Source organism: Poecilia formosa, unplaced genomic scaffold (genome assembly GCF_000485575.1).
Source record: "Poecilia formosa unplaced genomic scaffold, Poecilia_formosa-5.1.2 Scaffold206, whole genome shotgun sequence".
Lineage (NCBI taxonomy): Eukaryota > Metazoa > Chordata > Actinopteri > Cyprinodontiformes > Poeciliidae > Poecilia > Poecilia formosa.
In genome coordinates, this window is record NW_006800145.1 from 120,036 (window position 1) to 132,342 (window position 12,307).

The following is a 12,307-nucleotide window of genomic DNA, read 5'->3' on the forward strand; positions in this document are numbered from 1 at the left end:
GGAAATTTTAACTGACCTAAACCATGAGACGTTTGGTCTAATTTAACTTCATACAATGCAAAAAAAAAATGTTTTTTTTTTTATTCACTATATGTGAAGTTCTGGTTTAACTACATTCTGCAGGTCTTGCCATCCTTGTTCCATTCTCTGTGTTCATTACGCACTAGGTGTTGCCACATCAGTTCCTTCCTTTGTGTTTGGTTTCTTGGTTTATTCTTCTGTTCTGATCTTTGTTCATTTGGATTTATTTCTCTGAGGTTAGTGTTGCTCTTATTTTTTCCTAGGTTTGTGGCTCTTGCTGAGTCTTAGTTCAGATACTTTATATTCTTTTTTCCCTCAAGTTTCCTGCTGTCATTCTACCACAGCTGCTTCACATACATCTCGATTAATTCACCTGCTTTCAATGTCAATCTCTGCTCTTTCCTTCTGTATATAAACTCATTGGTTTTCATTGTTCTTCATTGGTTCCTTCCGTTCCTCTGTCTCTTCTAATCGATCTGTTCTCTTCATGCCAGACCTGCATGTAACCACGTACACTCCAAGGTTTTGTCTGCATTTAAGGCCAACAATCAGCAAACAAAGGTGAGAGCTTTACTAATATCAGTGTTTGGACCTCAGTCACGACATCTCTGATCAATTAGTCTAAATGAGACATAAATTTAATTTTGCTTGTTTCTTAACAAACGTAATGGATCGGACAGTGAAGGTTACAAGACTTGCTCTCCGGTAAAAACATTTTTTTTTTTTTTTGCACAGCTTACAGGTTGCAACTAAAAATAACATCAGTGTCTGGAAACAAACAATAAATCAGTCTGGGACTAATTTCAATAAAAGCTCTGAAAGCATTTCAGCTCTCACTTTCAGTGCCAGACTGCCAGACGGCTCCAAATCGCGTTCAACTTGCTTCATAATGCCATGATTTACGTCCAAGTCCATTTACAGAGCAGAAGTGGCACTAGTTCATGAAGGAGCTTGGCAGCTTTATGGAGAGACTGGCAGGACGCAATGAGACGAGTTTGCTGCTACCTGCCCAGCTGCTTCTTTTCAACCATCCAATCAGCACCTGATCGGCCCTGAAGGGCACCGGTGTACAAGAGGAAGAGGACAGATGCAATACTCATCTGCTGAATTAAAACATCAACAAGGGTGAGGTGAGGGAAACAAGGGGAACGGGTCTTTCTTTGGAGGATAATATTGCCTGAACCAAGGCATTATGGTAAAACAACAACAACAAAAAAAACAAACAAAAAAAAAGACAGCGTTAAAGTTGTATTAGTGTGAGCTAATACAGCTGAACTGATTTGTTTAATTTTACCCTTTCTTTACCCGTTTCTTTAAACAGGGTGCCAATAAAGGTGCAGCACATTGTACCATTATTGTTTGGCTAATTGTGCAACACAAAGTTTAATTTGAGTCAACACTTTACAAAACCTTAAAGAAGCTGCAAGTGTTTTGAGATATGAGTCTGAATGTTTTGCAGGGTTCTTCAATTAAAAAAAAAAAAAAAAAAGCCAGACTGAAAGTTGACCATCTGTGGACATCAATATACAAGTCTTGCCACAGATTTCTAATTCCTTTTAGATCTGGATATTTGACTAGGCCATTTTAACACACCACTAATGTCTCAATCTGAACCACTGCATTGAAATATCAGCTGTATGTTCAGGGTCATTGTCAGGCTGAAAGTTCATGTCTTTTTGCAGTTTCTATCAAGTTTTCTTTAACTAACACTCTTAAGCACATCACTCACTCACCTGTGACAAGTGAAGCCCAGCAAAAGTTACTGAGTTTTAAGAGTCAGATATATTATGTTTACTTATTTCTGAAGGAAAAAGGTTTGAATACGGCTTTGCTTAGGTTTTGTGAAAGCTGCTGTTTGGCCTATAATCTTGCAGAAGGAGGAAGAAAAAAACCCTGAAAATTTTAGAAGGTTGCAGGCTGCTGTGCAACAGACGGACTCATGGAGTTGTCAAGGCACCATGATATGCGATCGCTGTGTGGCTTGCAAAAAAATTAACAAATGTTTTGGTTGGAAATGGGTACGTAAAGTCATTGTGTAATGACTTTGACTCTGATCTCTGCCTGCTGTCTTTTAGGCTGTCTCCAACTTCATCTGCTCTCGGTCACATGTGCCGTGTTTATTTTAAGCCTAAAAAAAGTAGCCTGCGGTGAGGACTTTCTCTAGCAAGCTGTGGTTAAATGGCTGCTCCTGAGATCACTGGAAACTAAAGAATGCTTGTGCACATGCAGGCTCATACCGTATCATCTTTCTGTTTGTTGTTAATTTTTTGTTTGGCATTTAACAAACTTCTGATTTGTTCAGTTAGGTGTTGTCCGAGTCTCTGATTGTATTTAAAAGGTTAAAACTTATTACATATTTTATCATTATGTTCTATAAAGTTTATGGTATATTAAGATAAAGCCTGAATATTGAAAAATTATTTCGTGCTAGATTGCCGTTTCTGGCTCTGTAGATTTTCATAATGTTATTTGTCTTGTTTGTCTCCCATTAACAATGAAAAAAAAAATGAACACAACTGTATGTAAATTAATGTACTGAGAGAGAGAAGTCTGATTGGCTTTTTTTGAAATCAGATTTGTCCTGATTAACGTTCTGTTTTAATAAGAGCTTTCCCCACAATAATTGTGCCATTTCATGCTAATGGGGCCTGTGTTGTACCAAGAGGAAAAGCTTTTATAGTGTTGTTGGTAAATTACAAGCTCCTCGTTATTAACAACTCCACTTGTTTGTGCACTAATTTGTAAAGCAGCAGTTTGCTTTGGTCTTCATTTGAAATGAGCAGGTAGCAGCTGTGGCTGTAAATCAGGAGGTCGCCCACACAACGGGTAACTCCCATTAGTAATCATTTGAAAAATAAGGTGCCATTTTGTCTGACAATTCTTAAATGTTCCTATTTACTGCATCCATCCATCCTCTATACACCCTTTTCCCTAGTGGGGTAAGGAGGGTTGCTGGTACCTAAGTCCAGCGAACATTTCGGGCGAGAGGCAGGGTACACCCTGGACAGGTCACCAGTCTGTTGCAGTCTATTTAGTGCAATCCAGGTAAAATTTAGAAAAAAAATAATAATAAAAAATTACTCCTGTACAAAATAAGATAAACTGACTTTGTTGCAAATGAAATCTTTGAAAAATGAAATTCCTCTCACTGCTGTTTGTGGTTTAGCTCTGCCTCCTTGTTCACCAGATCCTGCTTGAGGTTGGCCAGCATTTCCACGGAGACGTCCACCTGCCGAGAGAGCTCAGAGGCCTTGTCCTCCAGGTCCTGTTTCTCCTGGCTCAGCCGCTCGCTCTCCTGCTTGGCCCTCTCCAGCTCGGAGCTCTTCCTCTCCAGCTCCGCCTGGAGACGGCCTACACGGGCCGCTATTTTCTGCTCCACCTACAAAACAAGAAGGCCGACAGTTTCAGCTGCTTCATGTCCTTTTGAAATTTACATACTGGAGAGAAAAAAAAAAAAAAAAAATCGGCATGATATGTAAACAAATTTAACACAAAGTAACTACCACATCAATAATTAAGGACTTCTGCTAGGAATTGATTTACAGTTTTACGGAGTAATCAATTTAATGTAGTAATGCAATTTGTTGTTGACAGAAAACCATAAATAGTTTTATTTCCTCAAGCAAATATGTGGAAGATTGTGTTCTGATCTGATGAGATCCAACCTTAACTGTATTGGACTCCATGCATGTTTCAGACATGGCGGTGGCTGTATCATGCTTTGGGGATGCTTTTATTCAGCAAAGAAAGAAATGCTCGTTGGAGTTGATTTTAAAAAAATGGACAGAGCTTAACAGAGGACAATCACGAGAGAAAACTTTCTGCAAAAACACTTCAGACTGGGGCAGAGGTTCATCTACGGCAGAACAAGAGTGCCAAAACATTTTTTAGATCAAAGTACATTCATGTGTAAGAATGGCCCCATCACACTCCGGATGTAAATCCAAATAAGAATTTGTGGCAACACTTGGAAACTGCCGTTCGCAGCATTCTCCATCAAGACTGACGGAGGTTGAAAGAATGGGCAAAGATTTCAATTTCTGGATCTGCAAAGGTGAAAAAGTAAACACCAAAAAGCAGCTAGAGTCACAGAGAATGTTCTACAAAATAGGGATGTGAAATATACACCACACTTTTCAGATTTCCATTTGCAAAGTATTTTAAAAACCCAATTTTCTTTTCATTTTACAATTCTGTATGTAGGTCTATTAAAAAATTTTACTTTTTGGTTGTATGACAAATTACAGAAATATTGAAGCTGAAAGCTTCTTCCTTATGCAAAAAAAAACCCCAACACAATCAAAAGTACAAAATAAATAATAAATAAATAAATAGGAGTATTAGTGTGCTCACATCGAAAATCTACTTTCCCAAAGGCTAAGAAATATGCATTTCTGTTGGTTGGGTAACCTCCTCAAATTTCCTGCATATTCACTTTGTTTATGAGAGTTTCTGATTAAAGGTGTAGACGCTATGCCCCCAACATGCAACATATTAGCTGTTCCAAGATTGCTACCTTTAGAAGGACTGGATCACATTCAGATTGTGGCTCTAATGAGCTCCTTAGTTTCCTGTCTGCTGCTGAGCTCAAGGTTCTTTAAAAGCAGAAGAGTGTCAGGAGAAGTGTTGTTGACGGTTTAATGTCCAGCCTAAGGAGGGAGGGGGATAAGTATTTCCCTTGATTGCTTCTGCACTTTGCAATTACCCCCTCCAGAAATCAGGCTTGCACTTTGAGCAAGTACATGGCCACCAGAGTCAGCCTGTTAATACACCTCCTGCTGATAAAGTTTATTCTGATAACAGCGGCAATCCCACTTACCTCCTCCGACAACTTCTCCAGCCTCTCGTCCAGCTCCAGCCGCTCGAACGCCCGCGCCTTCAGCCTCGCCAGGCCCTCCTCGTAAGCCGCCTCTACAGCACTGGCAGCCACATTGGCAGCCACAGCCACAGCAGTGCTGGGGTTTCCATGGCTGCCTGGATCCGTGGATGTCATCGCTTTCTTCATGAAGATCTCCCCCAGGGGGAACTCCACATTAGGAATGTACCTGGCCGCAGAGTTGGAGTTAGCTGGGGTCAAGCTGAGGTCGTCGGCACAGGGAAGCTCCCGGCAGGGAAAGTGGCGCTCCTTCAGAGCCGAAGGCCGGAGCGCTTCGAAGGGGTCGTTGTTGTTGGCGGGCGTGAGGAGAGCTCCCTCGGCCACTAGGGGCAGCAGAGCGGCGGCGTCACATACACTGTTGGACTTGGACAGGACATAAAGGGTCTCGTACGTGTGGTTGTACTCCAGGTGGGCTCGTAGGGACGAAAGGCTTCGGAAGCGCTTGTGCTCCCCGCAGCGAGGACAGCGGTATGGCAGGTCCAGAGAGGCCATTCCGTGCAGTAACTGCTGGAGGGGAGGGAGGCGCTCATGCGGCACGACGGCAGCGCCAGTATGAGGGCACGGAGGTCAGATCTCTCATGGTGAGAATGGGGTGGACTGGGTTAGTCAGCATGAGGAGGAAAAGATCCCACCGTAAAATGGAAGAGCCAGGTCAGTCACATGACTGCGCAGGGAGGGAACATTCACTCTCTGCACTTTAGAGGTCCTGAGTACCTGAATGGATGCAAAAAAAAAAAAAAGACAAAGAAAAAAAACACAAGTCACAGTTTGAGTTTCATCAAGTCACGTTCATACCATTAGGCACAATCTGAAAATGTTCAGCTAGAGATGTTCTGGCAGATGACTGGATTGGTCAGAACCTTGGTATTCAAATTTTTCGCTAATCGGTAGATGTGTTTCCATTGACCATAAATTGCACAAACTGGAATACCAACTTTGAGAGACTTTTTGTCTGGTGAAAAAATCTGAAAGGCTGACTTCAGTAGCTATCAGCTAAACTTAATGTTTACAGCAAAGTTGCAAATTTTGTCTTTTAGGTTTTCAACTTTTGTCTGTCATGAAGTCTTCTGGTTTTGTAATTTTTGGTATCTTTTTTACAAATGTGAGAGTTAAGGTAAGGCTCTGTACTGTGTAGGGAATAATCACTTGATGTTTATGATTTGGACGAATCACACTCTCTACTAAAATAAAAGTTCAAAATGTCAATTCCAAATCTTTTCATTTTTATTTAAACCTCTCATGTATGGTGGGACATCTTCTGCTCCTGATATAGTAAATGACCTCTAACTGTAGGAAGACTAGAGGGTTTTGAATGTGACTAATTTTAATAAAGAACTTTCAAAAAGTAATCTTTATTTATTTATTTATCTAAAATAAATAAATAAAGATTTCTGTCACTCCTAATTGTTTCAGATCTGTCACACACTCACCACCTCAATGGTCCTCACAAAAGCTGGTGTTAACGCCTTCTTCCCCAAACTTTCACACCAAAGAGTAAATGCCTCAGGTAGGATTCACTGAATGAGGCATTCACTGACTGATAAAGATTGGGATTTTTGAGTTTCAAGTGTAAAATTGTCAATTTCTCTGTGCTTTAGTCTTAATCTTATAAAATATATTCTGTGGTGCATTTTAAGTAAAAAAAAAAAAAAAAAAAAACTATCTTGCAACTAATATCCTTTGATTGGTGTTGCTGTCTTGTCACTTAAGATTATCTTATTGTTGTTTAAAAAAAACTTAATTTCTCTTTTTGTAAATAAACAAATAGTTTACTTTTCCTTTTACCATTGCTGTCTCTTATACTGTTACTGTTTCACTGTTTAAACTCAGTTTTAGCAATTTGAATGCTATTATTCACAACGCAAACTCAAGAAATATGCTTGCAAACAAAAGAGAAAATAAATAACAGTCCTTAAAACAACTGCAACATCCAGAGGTCATTTAGTCACTGCTTATATCATTTCATGTCATCATTGTCGGTAACAGTCCACACATTTAATAGAGCAGAAACATAAGAGGTTTAGTTCGAGTTCAACATCACACTCCTGAATTTTGTCCTTCTATGTAGAGGGAAAACTCTCAGAGATCCAGGAAATGAAAATGGCTCCATTAAGGAGAGTGCTCACTGGTGCCAACATCATTTTTCTGGGTTGAGTGTCTGAGGTCAAACAAGATAATATTAAGACCAAAAACCTAAATGTGTAAATTATCTGACTTGCAACCATCTGCTCTTCTCTGTGAGTTGTGAAATTCAACACTGTGTTTACATTCCCCATATTGAAAAATGAAAACGGACACATATAACATGACCAACTCTCTGTAGTATAAATACTGTCTTTTTCTCAAACAACACACTTCTTCATTCACAAAACTTCAGTGGATGAAAATTGCTTAACATTTTGTTCCTCCTTCTCATATATGCTACTTTAAATTAGGATTATTTGAAGACCTTCCAGAACGTTACATTTCTGGTCTATTTGGTAATGTTTGTTTTTCTTTTGTTGTAACAATGTTTCTTGACACTAAATATTTATTTATTTATTTTCCTGTATATGGCGCCGCATTTGCCAGGAAAATGCATTCTGTGGGTCAAGCAGTAGAGCTGAGGTTTCGGGCTACACCCATGAAAAAAAAAAGGAAAAAGAAAAAAAGAAAATCCTCTTTGCCGAACAGCTTTTGGTCGAGGTAGTGTGAAGTAGTGCAACCAAATAGTGCAGCGTGCACTGTTTTTATTTTAAGATTGGCTACTTTACATCTGGGTAGAAATTACAATCTAAGACTGAAGCCTGAAGCAGTGGAGATTTGTCTGAACTCTTCCACATCCTACAGTAGCTGTGAATGAGGAAAACAGCCACCATTAGAAATTTAATGACAAGTCACAGACGCAGACCATTCAGAGGCTGGAAATCCCCTGAAATCACAGAGACCGCTATTAGATGTCTGGTGAGGCTGAATTCGGGGAGAGAACTGGCAAGCTGTGCCCACTTATTAAGCAGGCAGAATGTCACAGACCTATTCACCAAACTGAAGTCAGCAGGCAAAACCATTACAGAGCTGGATTGTTCACCGTATTCCTTTCTGTTATGACAAATGATGCGGGAGAAGCTTTTGCATTTCCCCTCGCTGTTCCAATTATTCTTGCACAGATACATGAAACAGACATTGAAGTTGCATTCGCTATCGTGGAACTGATGTAAAAGTAGGAAATGCTTAACTCGATTGGAACCAAATAGTCGTATTCTGGCTTTGAAACAAGTTGAAATCTTTTCTCTCCTTTAACTAAAGTGAAGGGAATAAAACCGATCCATGCTCATTTTCTGCACTGATCACAGGCCGATTTGCAACTACGTCAAAGTGGCAGTTGTACTGCAGCACTAATCCGAGATGCAAACAAGCGCTAAGTGAAACAAACAATCTCCACAAAGCAGCCACCTGGTGGTAAGGCAAGACTCCCCTCTGTGTGCCACAGTGTGCAGCATTAGGAAGCGCACCATGTGTATTTTGTACAATTATGTTTTGTCTAATATTTGGACAAACACCAATATTCCCAACTTATAAGACTCCCCATTAGAAATGTCCATAAGCTATTCTCTTCTGTTGACATTTATTGAAAAGCTATTGTTCGAAGCTCCCTGCAGAGATGTAATCTCTTTTTCCTCTGTCATATCTCCACATTTGCAAGCTGTCTAATGGTCAAACCGAGCAATGACACCTAGCAATATGTAGAGAGACTTGCAGGGGGAACCTATTCCCTGCAGCAAGGTCACAAGTGACACAGATAATATTAAAGGTTCAGTAAATGTCTCTTTATCAGCGACTGCGTACATGAGGGCTGTGACCTGGAAAACTGCACTCCCAATCCATTTATCACACCCAGGAAAAGTTTCTGAACATAAAAGAAGGGATCAAGGCTGGGTAACACAAACAGATGAAGAAAACCACAGCTTTAATAAAAAAGAAGTAAACCTTTGTCCATTCAAGGATTTTACATCAGGCCATGACAAAAAAAAAATAAAAAATAAGGGCTGCATAGTAGTGGAGTTGGTCACATTGTTCCCTTTCAGGGTTCTCATCCTGACCAAGGCTTGTTCCAAACATTCTCCTGGGCGCTTTGGCTTTATCTACAGTCCAACTATATGCGCTTAAGACTGGCAACTTTGATACATGCTCTTTGATATAAGGATGTGTCTGTGTGTATGGTTGTTCGTTCAATGTGTCTCTTTATTAACCTATGATGGACTGGAAACCAGTTCATCACAGGGCATTAGCTTGTGAAGCGGTCATTACCTTGATGGCTAATGACCGCTTCAGACAGACACGAGAGATGGCCACCAACTCCCCCATCATCCAGCAAGGTTCTTGTTCTGAAAAGAATCACTGAATATTCAACTGTGTTCTTATTGTTAAAGAAAGATCAATCTAAAATGGCTAGAGCTGTATAGAAAAATTAACTTCTAAACACCTTCTAAAGGAAGAACTTGAAGTTCCTGTTTTCTCAATGCTGTTAAAGCATTGCTTCACTTCATTTCAATGAATCCTACCAAAGGGAAGGGAGTTTATGGCAGTGTCTTGATTATTTTTCTTATTTTTTTCTTCAGCCTTGCTGTCAGAGATTTGCTGTTGTGCTTGAGACCGTTGTTCTGTTGGTAGCCCAATTCAGGCCAACCTTCAGCAGACAATGTGGCCTCGATATACAGAGGCGTTTGGGGTCAAATCAATGACTGCATGGTTCTCAAAGAGTCCCAAATTATCGCACCTCCACCACCATACTTGACAGACAAGAGTAGGTATTCTTGCTGATGTAGTTTTTGGTTGTCATTACAAATGGATTCTCTTGTTTTGTAAAGAAATCTTGCCTCTAATCCTAAAGACCTCGTGTATGACTTAGAATCTACATCAGCATAACACTAAGATTTTATTTTTCTCAGCACGGAAAGTAAAGTTCTTTTTAACAATAAGTCTGGAGCAGTAGAATGTATTTGCATTAGAGATGCACCCATAGACCATATTAACTTGGACCAAATGTAAATTTCATGGCTAGCAAATTATTTCTCCCAAATTTTAGACCTTTCTAAAGAACAAAAACTGCCACCGTGAACAAACCTGGCTGCATTTGCTTTTCACTAAAAAACTAAGCAGAAATTTTCATATTCAAACATTGAGCAGCTGAAAAATCGCCATGTCTTACAGGACGACCTTTTTTCCTCGTTCTCAAGTGGTACAGGTTAATGCAAAAATCATAAAATGAAGGAGAGAGAAAACGTCCAGAAGATTCCAAATCGCTTGTTAGTGCTACATGTTGTTGCTGCCATTGATTTGTCCCTACAATGCTTTCATATGTCTCGTCTGTGTCCAGTACATTTGCACTGTTTCTTTATTGTCTGAGTGATAATTATCTGCTTTGTGAAGCCCATATTATTCATCTCCCTCCATCTCCCTTTTTGCTGAAGGCCTAAAGCTTTGGTTTCTAATAAACTGGTAAAAGAAAACTATGCCTCTCTGTTTCACACAGTCTCTGCTCAGTATTCTCTCTCTCTCTTTCTCTCTTTCTGCAGCTCCATCATGCAGTCCGGTTAAGATTTATTTCTGCGAGCCAGCGGTCTCTGACACAGATTTGTTTTGTTTGGGAGTGTGAGAAGGAGAGTGACTCAAGGTGCATCACAGCTAGCATGCCAGGCCTTCACCCAGACATGCTGCAGCTCTCAACTGGCACGTTGCAGTGCAACACCGGAGGTGGCGGGCGTTCATGAGAGGTGCGACACGACCATCGTCCCACAAATTGAGCCATTTTCTCAACTGGCACCTCCAGTTTCGAAATGAATCCCTTTCACAGCCCAATGATTTATTTTTATAGTTGATTTCAAGTAAACAAAACAATTGGTCGAGATGATACAAGAACTGTTATCTTATATATGTTCTCACAATAAACCTGAACCAATAAAAGCTGGCAAGTATCCTCCAGAACAGCATTATAATGTCCGCATTATTAATGTCAGTTAATAACGTGTGCCTAAATGTAATATGAATTATTTGCACAACATTCCCACCAACTGACTCTCACTGAATAGTGAATTTCCCCAGACATATCTTGTCATTTTCTCTTGTGGGCGATATTAACTTTCACCGTAGAAATAAACTAAAATGCAAAATTCTGTGAGGTTGGTAGGAAAAAATTTTAAACATCTGTCCAATTAGCATAGCTGAATCCAGTGTCTTTGGGCTGCTGAAAATTTCTGTCTGGTGTCATTAATTGATTTTCAAATGTTACACTGTCATTGAATTTAGCCTGTTTCTTCATTGTCACACTTGACAGCAATCATACATTAGCTTGGTATTTAGCGTTAGCTCTTGACACTGATTTATTGACTAAATACTGTATACTTTGCAAGTTTCTGAGTAGACATTTGTATCATTTTGTCAACTTTATGATTTTATATTCTGACATGACAGAAATTCTTGTCTTTGGACCAGAAAGACTAAGAAATAAACTGCTTAGTCAATCACTTAATCCAGATGGTATAAATCGGCCTTTGGTAATAAAGCAAAGTACCTCAGTGTTATTTTTGGATTTGCCATTCATGTCCCAAATGAAACAAGTTTCTAGATCATCCTTTTGCCTCCATAATATTGCCAAAATGACAAATATTTTTGTTCAGGAGTAGCACTAAAAAACTAGTCGATGCTTTTTTTTTACTTGAAGGCTGTAATGTTGTAATTTTTTACCATCAGGAAGTCCACAAAATGCAGTTAGAAGCCTTTAGCTGATCCAAAATGCTTCAGCAAGAGTTCTGCTGACAATAAAAATGGCAGATCATATTTCTCCTATTTTAGCTTCCCTTCATTTGCTCATTGATAAATCCAGAATGCATTTTCAGACTCTCCCTCTTATAACCAAGCTCCATCATACATCAAAGATCTGGTTGTTCCATATGTTCCTAACAGAGCACTTCACTCTCAGACTGCAGGCTTACTGGTGGTTCCTAGAATCTCTAAAAGTAGCTTAGGAGGCACATATTTTAGTTATCAGGCTTCTCTCCTGTGGTACCAGCTCCAAATGTTTAGTCTGTGAGGCAGAGTGTATGTCTACTTTTAAGACCAGGCTTAAAGCTTCCCTCTCTGTCGATAGAGCAGCTTAGTTTGTCCTGAGCTGCCTGTGTAAAAAACACAAAATCTAACTAAGCATTTTTGGTCTCATTTCCAGTGCAAATATCTTAGTAAACTTGAAATAAGACAAAACGACTTTAAAAGTAACTTTTCAGCAAGATGTAGGGGTTTGTTTTAAGTATTTTAAGTAAATAATTAAATAAATAATTTACCCTTTTCAGATATCTGTAAAGAATTTTGAAAATCCTTTATTATTTTTCCTTCTATTTTACAAATGTGGATTATTTGCTTTGGTCTATTATATAT

At 39.4% G+C, this 12,307-nt stretch overlaps 1 protein-coding gene across 3 annotated transcripts in view; it reads right to left on the bottom strand.

Moving 5' to 3' along the window:
• Positions 1-12,307, bottom strand: part of fbxo41 (F-box protein 41) — a 36,901-nt gene that overhangs the window by 22,843 nt on the left and 1,751 nt on the right. For all 3 annotated transcript variants that reach the window (XM_016679265.1, XM_007567249.2, XM_007567250.2), the window contains exons 2-3: positions 4,841-5,611; positions 3,171-3,400 (exon numbers count right to left, since the gene is read on the bottom strand). In XM_016679265.1, the coding sequence (XP_016534751.1) occupies positions 3,171-3,400; positions 4,841-5,389 (779 nt within the window). In that variant the 5' untranslated portion in view covers positions 5,390-5,611. The remainder of the gene's footprint in view (positions 1-3,170; positions 3,401-4,840; positions 5,612-12,307) is intronic.